This window comes from Egretta garzetta, unplaced genomic scaffold (genome assembly GCF_000687185.1).
Source record: "Egretta garzetta isolate BGI_Z169 unplaced genomic scaffold, ASM68718v1 scaffold191, whole genome shotgun sequence".
In the NCBI taxonomy this organism is placed as follows: Eukaryota; Metazoa; Chordata; class Aves; order Pelecaniformes; family Ardeidae; genus Egretta; species Egretta garzetta.
This window is the reverse complement of record NW_009258676.1, coordinates 759,049-779,502: the sequence shown is the minus strand read 5'-3', so window position 1 is coordinate 779,502 and position 20,454 is coordinate 759,049. Positions and strand designations below refer to the sequence as shown.

Below are 20,454 nucleotides of genomic sequence, written 5' to 3'. Positions count from 1 at the left end.
GCCCTGGGGGGATTTAACAGCCGGGCAGAGGCGGTGCTGAGGGCCAGGGTTTGGGGGTGGGATGGCAGGGGTAGGGGAACGGTTGGACTCAATGATCTCAAAGGTCTTTTCCAACCAAAGTGATTCTGTGATTCTATGATTCAACACAAAGGGAAAACATTTTGATGGGTCAAAGCTTTTTGTTTCCTCTTTGGTTTTAGTATTCACTAAAACTTTTGACTTAGCGGCAGCAGAAGCACTCCCAAAGTATTTATGGCTCAGATGTGCTAAAGAAGCTTACTGATAGGCAGCCAGGTAATGTTTAGATAGAAAAACGGAATACATCTCCTGGCTTCTTCTGCTGGCTTGAGAGATCGTGGCTATCCCTGAGTCCTCCTCTGGTCCCCATTACAACTGCGAGTTATTTAAAATACGAGCCTGGAGGGGAGTTCAGGTACATTGAAGCCTGACCCCGCTGTCCCTTACCTGTGGGTTTGGGCTGGGAGGGGCTGCTCCTGCTGGGGACGCGCAGCTTTCCGGGGGGTCAGGACTCAGCTCTTTCCATTGGGGGCGGAAAAAAACCTGGAGGCAACAAGGGCTGGAAAATCTTGGACCTCTCCTAGTTGGGGGGTTTGCTGAATTCTTTGCAACGTTTGGGCAGCCTCTGCTTGTGAGGACCGGTCTTCCCCTTACCGCTGCGGGGGGATGGAGTTGGTACTGCCGAGTCCTTTAAAGCCAATGATCTTCACAACGCTGCCGAAAAGAAGAATAGAAGCTATGTAGAAAAGGTGTTTGGGCCAGTAAGTTCTAAGTGCTATTTTTGAAGATGTGCTCTGTAAGGGAATTGCTTGCTGTGCTCGTTTTGGCGTATGAGCACCAGTGCTGGTGGAGTAACTCATCATCGGCAGCGTGCATGCTCTGGGCGCTGCCTCTTCACCAGTCGGACCTGCCGAGCTCTGAAGAAACGGAATTTTTTGATCCTCTAGATGAAGGGATTCTGTGTCATGTTTATGTTCTCTGCTTGAAGAGTGTGTATATATATGTTTTACATAAAGATTTTGGTATGGAAAATTGAATACAAATTTGGTATTTCGTAAAATATTCTGAGCAGTTCGATTTGGGGTGTGCCGCACTAACGAGGTGTGCCACACTAACGAGCAAGTAGGTAAAGCAGAATATAGAAATTTGGTGAAATGCTCTTCCAGCAAAAAGGAGGCAGAATTTCTCTCCATGAACAAGCCTTGCAGCGGGGGGACCAGCCCGTCAGACTGCAGCCTCTGAGGATGCTCATCGGTTCTCCAGAAGGCGATGATGGGGCAGAGTTTAATTAGCCGCCGTTAATCCCCGAGTGTTTATGTTTGTATTACGCATTACGTAAATACGCCTTCTGCAACGTTCCGAGGGGAGCTGAACGGCGCACCCCACGTTTTAAGATGTAAGCATCCGATAGCAATTTCATCTTCACAGGTGATCACAGCGAAAGCTACTCATTTCTTCCTGTTGCAGCGTATAAAGGGGCCACTTCTGATCAAAGGGAAGGATAAAAAAATATAGCCGATAATACTGTAAAATGTTCTTCACGCAGCTGAAGCATAAACTGGAACGGCAGAAACAAAATTGCCGTGCCCGGGGTCTGTAGTATTTATTTTTAAAAAGCCTGTTACATACATTTCTGCTAGGTTGTTCTAGCAAGCCCTGATGTCTGATTTCCTTGGAAAAATCATCGTTTTTTCCTTAAAAAAAGTCACTTAGTCCTGTGCGTTTTGTAAAGGGGGGTTATTTCTGCCAGCATTTTATCTTTTTGGTTGCAAAAACCAAATGATTTAATTACTCTTCAGCTGGTGGAGAAGCCTTCCTTAAGCAACAGTCTTTCAAGCTATTAAGCATCGGATGTTTCAAAGTAGTTTTGGTGCTGAAGATGCAAAGCGAATGCGATGGCAGAGAAAAATGAAACGGCGATCCCGTGGTTGCGATGAAGGTCGGACTGCGGCGTGGAAGTGCGTGGCGCGAAAGGCGCCCCGAGCCTTGGCCGCTACCCCGCGCAGCCCAGCCCCGAGACCAGCACGTGGCGATTCCTGCTAGAGACAAATTAATTAAGCGGTGTTAATTAATCAGCCAAGAGGCTGATTTAAAGCATGAATGTAAAAGCAGTTACAAAATTCAGGAGTTCGTTGATAGAACGTCCAAGTCGGGGAGGGGAACTGGGCTCTTCCACTTACTGCCCACCGCGGCTGGGGAAGGAGAGGGAGGACGAGTCTCGCCTTCTGCTGGGCTTTTGCTGTGGCGTAATGGTTATGATTATTGGTACGTGTGGGGTGTTTCCTTTCTTTCCGCACACATTTTCCTACAGAGGCACTCTGTGCCTTATTTCTGCGTGCTCGTGTATGAGATGATGCAATCTTTTTCCTTAAAATTCAAAATTGTACAAATACGTCTCAAAACTAGGCTCTAATAATAGGTAAGAGATGCCCCGTCAGGGCTGGGATGCTACATTTTTCAAGATGGATTTTTTTTATTTTTTTTTATTTGGGCACTGGAGGTTGATTGATTTACTTCCCTCCAGGGATGGGATTATGTTGTGGCGTGCCCGGTAGGTAAAGCTAAATAAAAAAAGAAAAGAAGTGGGTTAGAATTAGTTTAATATACACATTCCTTAAATATTTTCAGTAGCTATAAAAGTGTCTTCCAAACCTTTTCTGTCTGCAGAATCTCGCGGGGAATCTGGTGCTACGCTTTGCGACCCTGGCGTCAGTCCCTTGGGAACGGTCATTTATTGCCATCGCCGTTACAACCAAAAGCTGCGAGTGTGGGGGTGGGATGGCAGGGGTAGGGGAACGGTTGGACTCAATGATCTCAAAGGTCTTTTCCAACCAAAGTGATTCTGTGATTCTATGATTCAACACAAAGGGAAAACATTTTGATGGGTCAAAGCTTTTTGTTTCCTCTTTGGTTTTAGTATTCACTAAAACTTTTGACTTAGCGGCAGCAGAAGCACTCCCAAAGTATTAAACGGAATACATCTCCTGCTTTCTTCTGCTGGCTTGAGAGATCGTGGCTATCCCTGAGTCCTCCTCTGGTCCCCATTACAACTGCGAGTTATTTAAAATACGAGCCTGGAGGGGAGTTCAGGTACATTGAAGCCTGACCCCGCTGTCCCTTACCTGTGGGTTTGGGCTGGGAGGGGCTGCTCCTGCTGGGGACGCGCAGCTTTCCGGGGGGTCAGGACTCAGCTCTTTCCATTGGGGGCGGAAAAAAACCTGGAGGCAACAAGGGCTGGAAAATCTTGGACCTCTCCTAGTTGGGGGGTTTGCTGAATTCTTTGCAACGTTTGGGCAGCCTCTGCTTGTGAGGACCGGTCTTCCCCTTACCGCTGCGGGGGGATGGAGTTGGTACTGCCGAGTCCTTTAAAGCCAATGATCTTCACAACGCTGCCGAAAAGAAGAATAGAAGCTATGTAGAAAAGGTGTTTGGGCCAGTAAGTTCTAAGTGCTATTTTTGAAGATGTGCTCTGTAAGGGAATTGCTTGCTGTGCTCGTTTTGGCGTATGAGCACCAGTGCTGGTGGAGTAACTCATCATCGGCAGCGTGCATGCTCTGGGCGCTGCCTCTTCACCAGTCGGACCTGCCGAGCTCTGAAGAAACGGAATTTTTTGATCCTCTAGATGAAGGGATTCTGTGTCATGTTTATGTTCTCTGCTTGAAGAGTGTGTATATATATGTTTTACATAAAGATTTTGGTATGGAAAATTGAATACAAATTTGGTATTTCGTAAAATATTCTGAGCAGTTCGATTTGGGGTGTGCCGCACTAACGAGGTGTGCCACACTAACGAGCAAGTAGGTAAAGCAGAATATAGAAATTTGGTGAAATGCTCTTCCAGCAAAAAGGAGGCAGAATTTCTCTCCATGAACAAGCCTTGCAGCGGGGGGACCAGCCCGTCAGACTGCAGCCTCTGAGGATGCTCATCGGTTCTCCAGAAGGCGATGATGGGGCAGAGTTTAATTAGCCGCCGTTAATCCCCGAGTGTTTATGTTTGTATTACGCATTACGTAAATACGCCTTCTGCAACGTTCCGAGGGGAGCTGAACAGCGCACCCCACGTTTTAAGATTTAAGCATCCGATAGCAATTTCATCTTCACAGGTGATCACAGCGAAAGCTACTCATTTCTTCCTGTTGCAGCGTATAAAGGGGCCACTTCTGATCAAAGGGAAGGATAAAAAAATATAGCCGATAATACTGTAAAATGTTCTTCACGCAGCTGAAGCATAAACTGGAACGGCAGAAACAAAATTGCCGTGCCTAGGGTCTGTAGTATTTATTTTTAAAAAGCCTGTTACATACATTTCTGCTAGGTTGTTCTAGCAAGCCCTGATGTCTGATTTCCTTGGAAAAATCATCGTTTTTTCCTTAAAAAAAGTCACTTAGTCCTGTGCGTTTTGTAAAGGGGGGTTATTTCTGCCAGCATTTTATCTTTTTGGTTGCAAAAACCAAATGATTTAATTACTCTTCAGCTGGTGGAGAAGCCTTCCTTAAGCAACAGTCTTTCAAGCTATTAAGCATCGGATGTTTCAAAGTAGTTTTGGTGCTGAAGATGCAAAGCGAATGCGATGGCAGAGAAAAATGAAACGGCGATCCCGTGGTTGCGATGAAGGTCGGACTGCGGCGTGGAAGTGCGTGGCGCGAAAGGCGCCCCGAGCCTTGGCCGCTACCCCGCGCAGCCCAGCCCCGAGACCAGCACGTGGCGATTCCTGCTAGAGACAAATTAATTAAGCGGTGTTAATTAATCAGCCAAGAGGCTGATTTAAAGCATGAATGTAAAAGCAGTTACAAAATTCAGGAGTTCGTTGATAGAACGTCCAAGTCGGGGAGGGGAACTGGGCTCTTCCACTTACTGCCCACCGCGGCTGGGGAAGGAGAGGGAGGACGAGTCTCGCCTTCTGCTGGGCTTTTGCTGTGGCGTAATGGTTATGATTATTGGTACGTGTGGGGTGTTTCCTTTCTTTCCGCACACATTTTCCTACAGAGGCACTCTGTGCCTTATTTCTGCGTGCTCGTGTATGAGATGATGCAATCTTTTTCCTTAAAATTCAAAATTGTACAAATACGTCTCAAAACTAGGCTCTAATAATAGGTAAGAGATGCCCCGTCAGGGCTTAGATGCTACATTTTTCAAGATGGATTTTTTTTATTTTTTTTTATTTGGGCACTGGAGGTTGATTGATTTACTTCCCTCCAGGGATGGGATTATGTTGTGGCGTGCCCGGTAGGTAAAGCTAAATAAAAAAAGAAAAGAAGTGGGTTAGAATTAGTTTAATATACACATTCCTTAAATATTTTCAGTAGCTATAAAAGTGTCTTCCAAACCTTTTCTGTCTGCAGAATCTCGCGGGGAATCTGGTGCTACGCTTTGCGACCCTGGCGTCAGTCCCTTGGGAACGGTCATTTATTGCCATCGCCGTTACAACCAAAAGCTGCGAGTGAACAAATCCGGGGTTTTTAATGACCTTAGGGAGGATGTAGGTATAAATTCAGATCCAGATAGAGACAAAAAGTCCTCACAGTGGAGCAGAGAGAAAATGGTGATGCGTTACAATTTATTTATTTTTTTTTAATGTTCCTCGCTGGACGCCAAAGCCTGCGGATCCCTGTTGGCGAGGGAGGGAACCGCCGCCCACGCGCTAAAAGCCGCCCTCTCGCGCTCCTGTCTTACAGCCGTTATCTCCCGAAACCAAGAAGGGCCCGGCGAGATGGGGAAGGCTGTGCTCATTCCGAAGGACGACCAGGAGAAGATGAAAGAGCTGTTCAAAATCAACCAGTTCAACCTCATGGCCAGCGACCTGATTGCCCTGAACCGAAGTTTGCCGGACGTGAGATTGGATGGGTGAGTCCCCGCCGGGCCGCGGAGGCGGTCTCAGGGTTAATTAACGGGCGTTATTAGCCGTGATTGCCTAAGGAAGCTCTTTGAAAACGCCGGGGGTTTGCTGGTTCTAGGTCTGGCTGCTGATGCCAGCTTCCTTAGGAAAAGCGTTACCGCGTCGCAAACGCGTTGTCCCGTGCCATTTATTTGTGAGCAGCTGAAAACGGCCCACGTGGAGCCACCGCTTTACCTTGCAGCACCTAACAAAATGCCCCCTGGTGCGTCTTATCACCTGGAATGACTTAAATGTTTTTCCTTCAGGGAAAGCTTTATTTCTGAGGTTTTAAAATGATAAAAAATATCAAAGTCTACTTTAGAAATTTTCATAATTATGCTGTCAGCATTTAAAAATCGACATTTTAACGCTGATAAAGAGAAAATACCACCACTACCAAAAGCTACCCGCGGGATGTATTTTTCTTTTAGCTTTATCCGCAGATGTTTCCAGAATAATCAGAATTTTATAGAACATCTTTCAAAATGTTTTGCAACGATATAAAACCTGAAGGGGGCTTTGCGGTGGGGGTTTTGTTGTGTCTTTAAGGCTAAGTGACATATAACCCTGGGTTTTGAGCGAAGCCTGAGGTGTGCGTGGTGCCTTGGAGGCTGGAAGAGCCCGGGGGAGCGTTTCACCAAGTCCATTGAATGATTTTTAATGGAATTTACAGCTTAATTTTTCCAGTCGCAGCAGCGGGCTTCTGTTTCCTCGTGTATTTGATGTGCAAGTCCCAATGTGCGTGCTCGTCTCCGTTTAACTAGGGATTCCGGTCGCTGTCTACGGATCCTGTGACGAGTTATGGCTACTTAAAAAAAAGAAAGTCCCGGTCTGCTGTGTATGTTGTTTCCAGCAGTCAGAGAACTTTCTACTTCATTTTTATAGAAACCTAGTGTTGACTGAATTTTATCTTTATCCAGTTTGGTTTTTTCCCCCTGTTCTCCTTCAGCTACATAAACGGTATGATTCTTACAACAAATAAAAATTTAGAGAAACATAAGCACAGCTGAATATTTACGAGTGGGCAGGTCTTTAACATCTCCCCTTGCTTCTGCTTTTTAAGCGGAGTTGTCACTTAGCTGAGATCCTGCTCATTGTGCTTTGTTTGAAATGGAATTCTTCACGTTCCCATGAAATGTAAAATGAAATAAATACCTCGTTCCCTGGCTTTTCCTCATAAATGCCTGCAAAGAACAGAAGTAGAAGCGCTGCTTCAGCCGTAGAGCTTGTTCGGCAGCAGCGGAGGCGACGCTGCTCCGTGGCGTGATCTTTTGTCATCCGGCGATGCCAAGTTTCCGTAAAACGCCACCTCGGCTTGTGGCCAGCAAAGACACGTTTCACGCAGCGGAACCATTGGGAAAGCTTTATCGCTCATTGCTTGCCTGTTTTTTATTCCTTGCCCTTTCCGAGACTGCCGAGGGGGGTCGCGGCGAGGTGGTGGAGCTGGCTTCGGTATCGGAGCGATTCCCGCGGGCACGGGGCATCGTACGGGCTTTCTGGGGAGCGAGGAGGGTGCGACGCGATGGCTGCAGGGCCGGGGTTTCCCTTGCTGTGCCCTAACGTTGCCGTTGCCTTGCACCGTGGCGCCCTTGGCCGGGGGCCCAGCGCCCGTTTCAGCGACGCGAGTCGCAGCCGCTTCGGCGTGACGTGCTCCGCGCTCGCGGGGCCTTTGCAGAGGAACAGGACCCGAGCGTGGCACGCCCCGGGACGAGGGGGCACAGGCGAAGCCCCCGGCCGCTGTCGGAAAGCTTTGTCCTTTCCCTTGGGAGCAAGCGTCGAAAAGAAAGCGCATAGTGCAAAACCAGGTAAGACGTTCAGCTTGGCGAGCAATTCTGAGCTGTTTAATACTGGGAGAAATCCATCTGAATGCATCTCCCGGGTGAAAAGTTCTGTATCTTTTGTTGAAAGGACAGAAAGTGTTACGGGATGTGGAAAACCCCCCAATTTTCTCATTTTCCTCTTCAGACAGATGCTTTCTCTACATCTTCTGTCTTGAGGGGGTATTAAATTATTCCGAAAGCCAACTTATAATGGTTTGCTATTAAGGAAGAATATGATTTTATGGTTATAATACTCAGCATCTGAATTCATATATGCATATATCTTCAGCATATTGGCATGGGGGACAGAGGCATCCGATTTGTATTGGGTGTCTAACTTATGCTACCTTTCACATTAGAAATGCAAGTTTTCTTCAGAGTCCGGGAAGTTTTCTGTGGTCAAATTAGATGAACAGAAGAAAAGGGGAAAAAAAAACCAACAAAGAATTCTTGCTGGATGTGCTGTCTAGTTGGAAATTCATCACAACCTGTACTTTGTATGCTGCTGTGTTACGAGTAATCGTGAGCTGATGGAAAGATCGGTGTTACCACGGTATAAATGCATTAAATCAGTGAATTGGCTGTGGAGCAGCCGCACTCCGTGCAGCAGAAAGCTGGAGGCCAGAGAGACGAAACTTTGCTGGGAGATTGTCGGGGTGCCGTTGGCTGGGCAGAAGGGGAGCAGGACGGGGTGTATTGGGTTTGTGGGGCAAGGTCTTGGTAGTGGGGGGGGCTACAGGGGTGGCTGGTGCCGTGCGTGGGGACGGGGCTCCGCGTCGCCGCTGAGGTACGCGCGCTGGGAAATGGCCAAGCTGCTCTCCAGTTCTGTGCCGGGGATGGAGGGAGTGAAGGACATTTGTACAGGACTAGTTAACTCTTGGTATGACTTGACCTTTTTATGGTATCCATCGCATGTCAACATTTCGCTGCGTGCAAGTGGTGTTTTTGCCTTTCTTGAACGTATGCCATGCTATTAAGTCATGGTCTCCATTCTGGCTGCCTGCGCAAGCCATTAAAAGGATTCCTGTGCCATCGGGGTTGTGCAGGGGTCCCTGGGGTTGGAGGGGACGCGCAGCTACTGGCAGCGTCCTGAGCTCTGCTCCTCCTCTGCCTTGCACAAGATGTCCCTGACAAACGCAGCGACTTTCAGTCTTGGGCTGGTTTAAGGTTGAGAAGTTGGAGAAGCGTGGGAACGCTGGGGGTGTTCAGCCTGGAGCAGAGGAGGCTGAGGGGAGCCCTCATCACTCCCTACAACTGCCTGAGAGGAGGGGGGAGCCGGGGGGGTCGGGCTCTGCTCCCAGGGAAGGGGCGATGGGACGAGGGGCACCGGCCTCAAGTTGTGCCAGGGCAGGGTGAGGTTGGCCATGGGGAACAATTCCTTCCCCTTGGGGCTGTCAGGGGCTGGAAGGGGCTGCCCAGGGAAGGGGTCGAGTCCCCAGCCCTGGGGGGATTTAACAGCCGGGCAGAGGCGGTGCTGAGGGCCAGGGGTTGGGGGTAGGATGGCAGGGGGAGGGGAATGGTTGGGCTGGGGGAGCTTAAAGGGCTTTGCCAACCCAAACCATTCTGTGATTCTGTGACTGCCTTCTCAGTGATGTCCTCTTCCTGCTCCCGGTGGTGCCCAGGCTTAAAGCAGAAAATGATGCGTTTGACTTCCCACACCCTGCCTTCAATGACAATAAAACCTCAGCCCACCCATCAGTCCCATGTTTAGAAGGTTTTATGATTTCCAACTGTGGTTTAACCCTAAACGCAAAGCGTCATCTCCTGGCAAGGTTTCCCACTGCCTTTATGTCTTTACTAGAATTATTTAGATTTGTGCAATATGATGTTATGTGCATGTAGCAAACGAATGCCTACAAATAGATGTCAGAATTCTGATAAGAAACAAACAGCCTGAGAAAAAGAAGAGTCTTGTTGCAATTTCTCACTCTAGAAATTGATTCTTCAGTTATGCTACAGCACATTTATTGGCCACGTCGTTGGGAAGAGGGCGGGGAAGGGGGAGTAGTACACTCACATGGGAGCTTTTTCATTGTCGTGGGGGTATATATATATATTTTATGTGTGTTATTTTCTATGTATTTTGTATGTATATTATATAAATATAAAATTAATCCATTCCCATTCTGTTCCTCTTCTGGCCTTCCTCATTCCATTTCCCTCTTCAATCCTCGCTGCACTTCTTGTGCACGTGGGCAGTTCTATCCTGTCCTCTGGATGGGGGTCTCCAGGTTCCTCTCGCTTTGCCAAGGCTGTTGCTCTTTGCGTGCACTCTGGGGAGTCAGTCTGCAGAGTGCAGACTTGGGGTAAGGTGCTCGTCGGTCCTTCCTTCTCTCCTCCGCAGCTTGGTACTCCTGTCCCGCGGTGGCAGGTAGCACCCGGGCTCTCACTGGTGGCAGTCGTTGCTGCTGGTGTGCCTTCCAATGATCAAAGTAGTGCCATGGCAAGTGGAGGAGGGTGTGTGTGTGTGTCAGAAGAGTCTAAATAAGAAATGCATATTTAAGAGACGAGGAAAAAAATCAGAGGGGATCTTAATTTTTTTTTCACACTAGCAGATGAAAGAGCTCCTGAAACCTTTTATGACTCTGTTTCTGATTAAATGTGTGATGCCTGTAAGCTAATTCTGGGTCTGTGCTGCAACCATTGTACTTGTGTTTGTAAGACGAGGGAGATTTTTTTTCCCTAAGGAAAAATGTTGGATTTCTGGAGAAAAAAAAAAAAAGTTTTGTTTTATGAGTTGCAGGAAGACAGGGTTGGTTGTTGCCTGAGGAGAAATTCCCTGTACGGTTCTGTGAAACAAGGCGTCTGGCTCTTGTCTCATCCTTCTCCCAAAGGGGGATGTTAGTGACTGGACCTGATGTGGTGCCCCGACCCCCGTGAGGTCAATGGGAGGTTGCTCCGACTTCCGTAGGAATGAGTTCTCTCATCGGGAGACCCCAAAATCCACCTCCTGTGTGCTGTAAGGGAACAGTACGGCTGAATCCCGTCGCATCTCTGTTCCGGTGTTGATATTGAAATTCCGGCTAACGAAGGCGACTGTCACAGTTCAGCTTGCTTCCCATTCCGTCTAATGTCTACCAAAGAATGCCCCTCGATTGCTTGAGTTGGGCCGGTAATGGCCAACTTGAAGATTTTAATCAATGTCAGGTCTAATTTTGAAGTAGCTGTTGATTAAACCTTAAACCCAATTTAATTCAACATAAAAATGTTTAATTTTATTTTTAAGTGTTTTCCCCGGCAAGGGAAGAAATCCATCTTCAATCTTTTCTGGATGAGTAAGGTTGTTAAGTGCTATTCTACAAATTGCTAAACCATTATAATTGGATTTTCTTACTGAAATTTAGGTTGAAGTTGGCTGTTGCGTTGTGTTTGTGTGTGTGTGTATGTGCTTACGAGCATACATTTCTAATCAGAAACAAACTCACATTATGATTTTCTGAACAGTAATCACAGCTTAAACTCAGTGCCTTAGTTTTGTGTTGGTTCTGCAAAGCAAAAACCTTGACGGGTGGTGCCAGGACGGGGGAAAAAGGCTCTGGAAGAAGTTGCTTGGGAGCGGCAATCGCTGCCTCTGAAAATGCCCTTTGTGAAACATCTGTGAACATCCTTCAGTGCCCCAACTCCCGTGTTACAGGGCGGGAAGCCTTGATGAGATTTTTTTTTTATTTTTTTTTTTTGGTGAGACCACTATTTGTTCTTCATGCAATTTAGCCCAGATAAGGGAGGGTGAATTGTTTTATTCTGTGATGTTCGCAGCTAATCCATTCGTCTTGCACCAGAAAGTGTTGCATCAGTTCCTTTTCCAGCTCTAAGTGGTGGTGGAGGAAGTACCTACGAGTTCCTTTGTTGCCTGGTTGAGCTGCTTACAGCTTCATATAGTTATAAGCTAATTTATTTATTAAGATTTTACTGTGTATATACAGTTATGCATAGAGAAACTGTGGACCATCCATGAACAAGAAAGCTCAGGGAGAAATCAGGAATTAGTTCTGGCTAGAAATTACTTTGAAATGACAGTTTAGAAATTATTCCATCTTGTTTGAGGGGCAAAAAAAATCACCCAGGAAGGAAAGAAGGTACATACAGGCAACCTGTGTAAGGTCAAAGCCAATTCCCAATGTATAAATTAGCTGAAGACCGTTAAGATTAAAAAAAGTCATTCTCCAGCAATGAGGAAAAAATGTTTATGAGTCAACAGATGGCTTCTCAACTGGTCTTGTGAGTCTTTCATCTGTACTTCCATACAGCAAAAGGAACAATCAAAATTTGTTGCTGTCTCCCCTTTTCTGCTGTTTCTCCCATAAACGTTGGGGTTCGGTTCCATTCCGGCGCGGTTGTACCTGTGTCGTGCCAGTCCCCGTTCATGCCGCCTCGATTCCTGTTCGCTTGGCTGGGCTCGGGGGGGGGAGATCTTTTTGGTCTCATTTCCAGCTAAACGTAAGTTGGCGTTTGCAAAACGTGACCTTGCTGTGGAGCATCTTGGTGTATCTTGGAAATTCCACTTAGGACGTCTTTTCTAACCGTTTGGTAGCTGCTGTTTCTAAAGGCAACTGTAATGAAGCACAATAACTTACTGGGTTTTTATTCATTACTTGTTTTGTGGCCCTGGAAGCCTAACGAGGTGCAGCTGCATAACCCAAGAAATGCTCACAGCCCTTTCTTCACTAGCTTGCCATCTTAATTTCTTTCTAATTGTTGAACTCTGGATTTCCCCATACTGCCAAAGCAACAGCAACTGCCACGAGATTCTTACATACAGAGTTGCTCCTAAAATTAAAAATGTACTGCTGCCATAGCTTTGCTAGAGGGTAATTAACACACGGACGCCTCCGGTCTGTGCCTGGCGCTCGGGAGCGGTTGGAGCGTGTCTTCACAGGTGGCCTTTGGGTTGCTCCCAAGAGCCACGTTCAGGACAGAGCAGCGGTTTGCTTTGCTTGAGGTTGTTACTGTTCAGCAAAACCCGCTGTTCCTCACATTCCTTTATCAGACTGGCTGTTAGTTATTTGTGGTCTTACGTAGGAGTGAGCAATGCATAGCTAAGAACGTTGGCTATATCTATGAGTGCCGAGCGAAGCCTGACGTGTGTACCAGAACGGCCACGGGTATGAAGGGAAGATTTTTGGTTCAAACACCATCAGCGAAGCACTCATGTGAATATATATATTCGTACAACTCATCTAAATGGAAGTGCATTACTCCTGTGCATCTGAAAATAGATTGACCTTCTCTACATCTGGAGGCGTGCCAAAGGCGCAGAAACGCTGCTAGGGAGGAGGGGTTGCATCGGGAGGTTGTGGAAGTGGTTTGGGCTGTTGACCGACTTAGTTCTTTATACCCAGTACTGGCATTCGTTTGTAGACATGAACGCAGACGTTCATACACGTGAGTCTTTGAAGATGTCCTTTGTTCAGGGAACCACCAAAGACTGTGGTTTCCAGAAAGGTAAACCTGCTTCTTGTTGACAGGCTGCTCCACATGGCCTGTAGGCTGCTTTGGAGTAGGGCAGTTAATGTGAGGAGATGTGCTTGTGAAGTAAGGACCTGACTTCTATTTCTTGTTAAAATAATTGAAAACAAAATCCAGTTCCTGGCAGCATTGCTGTCAGCTTGAGATAGTGGCCTTACTGGAGAGGCACCCAAAATAGCACTCTACTGTGTCCTAGGGACATGGGTTAGTGGTGGGATGGCAGGGGCAGGGGAACGGTTGGGCTTGGGGAGCTTAAAGGGCTTTTCCAACCCAAACGATTCTGTGATTCTAAGTATAAAGAATGATTTTATTTCTAGAAAAAATTATCTAAAGAGATTTTTATTTTCTTTATTTATGGCTTCAAGGGAGTTCAAATACTAGTGAATGCTTGAACAGTGTGTATAAAAGAAAGGAGAACCTCGGTGTTGTTTGGCAGGTATTGGTTTGGGGTTTTTTGGGGTTGGGTTTTTTGGGTGTTTGTTTTTTTTTTTTTCCCCCCTAGTAATGGCTTTGCAGGCTGACTTGGAGGTCAGCCCTGATGGGACCTTGCCTCCTTCCCATTGGATCTTCTCCCAGGGGGTCTGCAGGGCAGCTGGCGTGCCACTTTTCCCCCAGACCTTTGAAAACGGGGATGATGAGGGTGCTTAATCGATGATTTTGATGGCTTATCTTTTAAAAGCATATGGCTATTTCACATTTTTAAAGTATGTCAAGGTTATCCCTGTTCCAAAGGTAAGCACGTTCCTAGTTTTCCCGTAAATGCCCTGGCTGATGTAACCACGATAGGTGAAGCTGGTAGGTATTGAGTCCTCGTGCGGTATGCGCTTTGGGAAAAGACGTGGAATTTAAACACAAAGGATGCGTATTGCTGTTAGATCGGTCTTGTATTGTCTCTGCTTTTCCTGCAGCAGCTCGTCCCAGGGCCGGTTCCCCCTGCACCCGCAGGCTGATCCCCACCCTCGCTGGCAGCAGCCTCCCCCCTCCCCCGTGAGGTGGCTGTAACTCAGTTTTCCGATTTAATAGTGCAAGGCTGTTCAAGCATGAAATTGGTTCCTTGGTGTAGAGCCGTCCCCTTTGCCTGGCGAGTCAGGGCTCAGGCAGGGGTGGGCACTGTGGTCGCTGCTGCTGGCCCCGCCGGTTGTTGTCAGGAGCCAAGTTCAGCTTTTCCTACGTGCCTGAAAGAGAGACGTGGGAATGAGTCTCTCCATTCACTTGAGGAGTGAGAAGAGCCTGCCAAATCACATTCAGCAGCAAGAAACAAACTAATCACAGTTCCTTTGCTAAAACAGGAGTCCTTAACGATCAAACCATGCTGTTACCCTTTTTTTTTTGTTTGTTTTTTAAGAGGCAGGGCAGTGAGATGAGCAAACGCCATCTCAGCCTTGCAGCCGGTTAGATGATGCTCCTGCAACCAGTGTAAGCTCATTTCTCCCAGCAGCTGAGCGGTAGGCACGGGCGACCGGAGCCTTGAAGATCCATGGATTGGTTTTTACCAGCAGGCATGGGGAGGGCTTTGGCATCGCAGGGTGTCTCCAATTAACTCCAAGCAGAAATAAAGACCAGTTAAAAGCATCTGCCCGAGGCAGTCCTGGCCCTGCAGCAGAAGCTGTGGCCACCACCCGGGTGGGCGTCTGTTCTGCTCTTTCTGGTCTTGGTGGACGGCCGCTGGGCAACTTCTCTTTTGGGGTATATGTGTGGCAGCGTGGTCGTCTTGATTTTTGAGGCTGCTTGTGGCATGTAGAGAAAATTCACTTTGCAAAGGAGTAATCTGGAATAGTTGGGAGAACGTCAGGAAATAAGCCCGTACGGGTAATTTGTGCTCCTCTTTTACGTCCTCCCTGATGGAAGCTGTCTTCCAACTTGGTTACGTGCATTCATTCAGAGAAATCAGCTACGCTCTACCTTACCCCATAAACTCCATTAAAAATGTATGCATTATTGTTGCAAGTAAGAACGCAATTTTTAAAAAAAAAAAGTCATTTCCCACTCATTTTTGTGGTAGTGTGTGCAGGCTGCAAAAACACTTTGAGTTTTGACATTGGTCTTTGGAGGCTTCCAGAAGGGACTGGGGTTAGCGTGCAGTACCCGTCCTGGTGAATTTACCGACTGCGCGGCCGGGCCCTTCGTTGGGGCGGCGGGTGGATGGGTGCGGGTGGTTTGCCTGGGTGACCGGACAGTCACCAAGCCTTCGGCTGATTTCTTCCCGTTGGTTTCTTGCCGGCAATTCAGTTTTGGGAGGAAGCTCTGAATCCCACATGTCAGTGACCTGCTTTGCCCAGCGCAGCGTGGAGAAGAGCCCTATACCTACAGGCAAACGCCGAATGAAGAGCAAAGCGCCCGCGGGTTCAGGGCGCGCCGTTGCTCTTCCCTTTGCTCTGCGTGGTGCGGGGTTTCAGCCCTCAGCTGGGGGCTCCGTGCATGTGGAAATGATGTCTTTTGTTTCTTCTATCCCACGTTGCCGATACAAATAAGAGATTTGGGGGGTTCACAGTTAGTACTTGTTAAAATATTTTTTTCAAAATATTTTAACAAGTTGGGGAAGGTTGAGGTTAGGTTGGGGAATTTCAGCGAAGATTCAGCAGTGATATAATGCAAAATGGCACTGGAAATGGAACAAAATGAATGATCAAAAACCATCCAAGCGAGCCTGGTCTGATCTGAACTGTAATTTCCGTTACAGATCTTTGATTTTTAGTGGAAACAGTGGAGAAAAAGTACAAAGGAGCCTCTAGTACCGTCCTCTGGAAAAGAAGAGGTGTCCTCTACACTGTGTTGTTTCCTTTTATATGCTTCTATAATACGGTGCTGTATTGCTGTGTTCCTTATCAAACGTAGAAAGAACTTTGAGCGTTCAGTAAATGACTGCTGAAGTAACTTCTGAAATATTAAAATGGAGTTTGGGGGCAAGAATCCCCAAGGAAGAGCTGATACTCAAGGCTTTAGCTGAAGCTTTATGAGCAGGGATAGCCGAGAGGGCGAGCGAAGGGTCTTTGCTCCTCCAAGCTGCAAACCTACTGAACTCTGCCGTGACACACCAAAGAACAATTTTCCTAAGATATTTGCACATCTGTCAGCCGCTGGATATAAAAGTGGGTTAGCGTGGAGTATTTTGATGCAGTAAAATTCAGTCAGACCATGTCGATGCAGTCCTGGAGCAGTTCTGCTTTCCTCTAAGTGAAATAAATTCCCCTTCAGTTATTTTCTATTTACCTTGCACTCGCATAAGCTTCAGTTTAAAATAGGAACTGGTGCAATTTCAGTACGTTTGTTAAGGTAGGGTTTAAAGCTGCGTGCGTTGAAATGCTGCCGGTTTCCTGAAGTAACTTACAGATTTTATTCAAACTGGGCAGGCAATGGGACTACTTCAGGCACTGGGGTGCTCGCAGTACAAGTTAGCGCTTACTCGAGAAATAAATTGTTGCTTACTGGGGGTGGGTAACTGGCACTCCGACGTGTGGTTTGTAGAAAGCAAAAGCAAAAGGGAGCTGTGGTGATCTGCATGTGGCACAAGTAAAGGTTCTGGAAGGAAAGTTGGTGACATGGAAGTGTTCTCTAAATGCAGTTTGCCATAAAAGTGCTGGCCCCAGGCCTGGCTTTGGAGAGGTCTCTAGGATGCTTTAGAGGGTCCGGTGGCTGGAGTTACGCCAGTGCTGCTTTTGGCTTCTCATGTGTGAGGAACCTGATGTTCCAAAACCACTTTAGCAAAGAGGGGGTGGAGGTTTTGGTTGCCATTCTCTGTGGAGGGAAGCCAGAAGTGGCCTTCCATAAGAGGTTCCAGCTGAACGTGAGGAAGAACTTGTTGACTTTGAGGGTGCCCGAGCCCTGGCCCAGGCTGCCCAGGGGGGCTGTGGAGTCTCCCTCTCTGGAGATCTTCAACCCCTGCCTGGCCGCTGTCCTGCGCCCCCTGCGCTGGGTGAGCCTGCTTGGGCAGGGGGGTGGCACGGGGTGAGTGCGTTAGCCCAGTGCTGGCCACCAGTGCTCAGCAGAGGCGATGCATGAAGGTCGTTGCTGTGGTGACCTGCAGGCGGGGAGGATGATGAGGAGGAGGTGTGTGCCCCGCTCCCCAGTGGTACCGCCTGGGGGCTGATGGAAAACTTCTGCAGCTTTCCTGACTCGCCGCCCGGCTGAGGATTGACGAGGCAGTAGATCATGTCGTACAGGTTCGCTCAATGCTGTCCTATTAGCTGGAAAGCAAAGCAGCAGCAGGTTGTGACGTGACATAGCAGGTTTTTAAACTGGACTGATTTTAAAATGCGAGAATTCAACGGGGAAAGAGACAGGAACGAAGCAGCAGAGCAGAAGCAAGTGCAAGAAGAGAAATTGCGTCTCGCTAAGGCGAAGAAGTGAGGAGCTCGCGTTCCTCCCAGGTGTTACCTACTCACTGCACACACTAATGCTTCTGCACAGTCGCAGGTACTTTATCATGCTGGAAGTCGTGATGCCAGTGCAATGTAGTATTGCATCAGTAAATTCCGTAACGTTGCTCATGATGGATAGTAAACACCTTTCTGTGAGGAGAGAGACCTTACCATCCCGCAGAGGTAAGCTAAGGTTTCATACCTGCATATACCTAGGGTTTTATGTAAGTACAGAGAAATAAAACTATCTATGAACATGCTTACATAAATATATCTAAACCTGTATATGTTAGATACTGGAATAAACATATTGCCACTGTTGCACAGTAATATTAATCAGAACATGAATATGAATTGAAAGCGGAGATGGAGGTGCAGCGTGTGGCAAGTCAAGAGTTCATTAATTAGCCCTGGGGAATGGTGTGAATGTTCGCCCTTCGTCTCGTCCCACCGCCACCCATCACTGAAGGCTGCAGCGCGCGCTGTTACAGGTTCCTCTGTCCACACCGGGAATTTGGGATCCCCTCAGGGTATTCTGACCAAGACCTCCTCCGTTCCTCTTTGATTTCCAGGCTGTTCCACGTTTCTCTTACCCTAACGTGGCTCCCAACCTCCGCCACGACGCCTGGGAGGGAGCCCCGAAGGCACGTCCTCCGGCCTTGCGCACGCGTCGCTGGCTGCCCTGCAGCAGCCTGGCTCCCAGTGCCACGGGGCGCACGGTAAATCCGGCCTCGTAGGGGAACCTCACCGGTGATCTGCATTCCCAGCCCTTTCTTTATGGGTGTTAATCTTGTGTCTTCTCACTAAAGCAAAGCAATAAAAGGTAACGACTAAGTAATCATGAACATCCCTCAAGTCATATAAACTGCAAATGTTTAATGCAGGTCTATACATTCCCAAATGCATCATATAAAAACTATTGCATAATAAATTGTATATAGTAGTTATAGTCTCATTTTTTTTCCCTCCAAATACTTTGCTTTCATGCGGAGGGTGGGCAATCTCCTTACTCTGTAGCAACCATGACCCAGCTGGGGACAGGGATTTGCCCCGGGAAGAGGGGACAAGAGGACAAGAAGAAACGGCCTCAGGTTGTGCCAGGGCAGGGTGAGGTTGGCCATGGGGAACAATTCCTTCCCCTTGGGGCTGTCAGGCGCTGGAAGGGGCTGCCCAGGGAAGGGGTCGAGTCCCCAGCCCTGGGGGGATTTAACAGCCGGGCAGAGGTGGTGCTGAGGGCCAGGGTTTGGGGGTGGACAGGTACAGTTGGGTTTGATGATCTTAAAGGGCTTTTCCCACCAAATGATTCTATGATCTTTCTCCATGTCAGCCCCTTCCAGGGATGGCAGGGGTGGGGGCACGGTTGGGCTGGGGGAGCTGAAAGGGCTTTGCCAACCCAAACAGTTCTGTGATTCTGTGATCTTTTGCCTCGAGTTGCTTCCCTGAGAGCTTCAGCACGATTCTGGAAGGGATAAAAATCACAGTGCAGCCCTCCATGCTCACATAATTTGCACGCAGCCGATGGGAAGGATGGTGAACCAGGTAGAGCTTCACTCTGTTTCTATGTTACTGATTTTGGAAAATGTGTTTTTTCTCCCATTTAAACAGCTGTATTTACTTCATGTGTATTCATAAAGCAGCATCTGATGACTGCATGAGAAAAACCAGCGTTCCTGGGGCCGCGTTTCCAGTGTCGGTGGATGTCGAACAATCAGTTTGCATTGTAAGGAGTGCAGGGGTGGCGGAGGGGGAGTCCTTCTCTTTGATAGCGTGTGAGTAGCAGATGACTTATTTAGCACTTCTTCAGTGCGTGGTGGGTTTCTGAAGTAGAAAAAACCGCAGCGTGAGTCACTGTCATCGTTCCGGTGAGGGGACGTGGAGGGTTTTTATCTGTCGCGCGCTTACAAACGCTTCCAGGCGAGCGGAGTGTGAGGGGGGCGGCTCTTTGGGGCTGAAACACCCTTAGAGCTGTGCTGCAAGGGCAGGATGGCGACTGAGCCCTCCCTGCGGAGGGAGACGGGGGGCACTACGGACCCCAAATCCCGGAGACGGTGCCCCTCTCGCGGGACGCGCTCCGCCCCGGGACGCGCCCCGAGATGCTCAGCCCAGAAGTCGGTCCCTGGGTAGGTACTCGCGGGGATGCAAGAGCGGATCTGCAGCGGAAAGCTGGGAATTCATTGCTGCAGTTGTTGAGGGAAAGCAGAGGAGCGTGCGCGGCCCCTGGCTCGCTGTGGCCGGGGAGCGGGGGCTTCGGTACGCTGGGTCTCTCCCCACCGTGCCCTTCTCCCGCTCCATCCCTGGTCACCCGTGTGCTGTGCTCATTCCCCAAGCGTGCAGGAACGCTGGCCAAGAGGTGGGCTGGGGTACGAATTAGCCGCCTGTGTACGGGTTGGGGTTGGTTTCCATCGCACGTCTTGTAAACAGCAGCGGGAATTACTTTAAGAGCAAGAGTAGCGATTATACGCCCAGCGCGTGGTTGTGTTATTACTGATCGTAGTTGTTTTACTTTCAAATGCTCATGAAAATTGCTTTGAGGGGGTTTGGTGGAAACTAATGAATGTCTGGCTTTCGCTGCAGAAGAGAGGCACGTTGGTACAAGCGTAACCTTCCCATCCAGAGCAGTCCCAGCCGCACGGTATTTCAGTCTCTGTATCTCCTGCTCGCCTCCTTGCTTCATCTCCGTCATCTCCAGCTACCGAGCGGGACGTGGCAGGCTCCCCATGGAGCGGTGCCGTGGCTGCTTGCTTGGAATTGCTGAAATAGGACCCAGGCCAAGAGCGCGTGTGCGAGCGCGGAGCACTGCGCCTCGTCGGTGGGAGGTGAGGTGGTGGCTCTCCAGTGTTGGGTGTGCGATGTTATGTCAACAAGCTAATGGCCAGCAGGTCCAGGGAGGGTCTCCTCCCCCTCTGCTCTGCCCTGG

The 20,454-nt window shown here is 48.4% G+C and overlaps 1 protein-coding gene across 1 annotated transcript in view; it reads left to right on the top strand.

The window, feature by feature from the left end:
• Positions 1-20,454, top strand: part of LOC104135266 (polypeptide N-acetylgalactosaminyltransferase 13) — a 131,640-nt gene that overhangs the window by 35,488 nt on the left and 75,698 nt on the right. Inside the window, exon 2 of the mRNA XM_009648893.1 lies at positions 5,694-5,862. Coding sequence (XP_009647188.1) covers positions 5,694-5,862 — 169 coding nt within the window. The remainder of the gene's footprint in view (positions 1-5,693; positions 5,863-20,454) is intronic.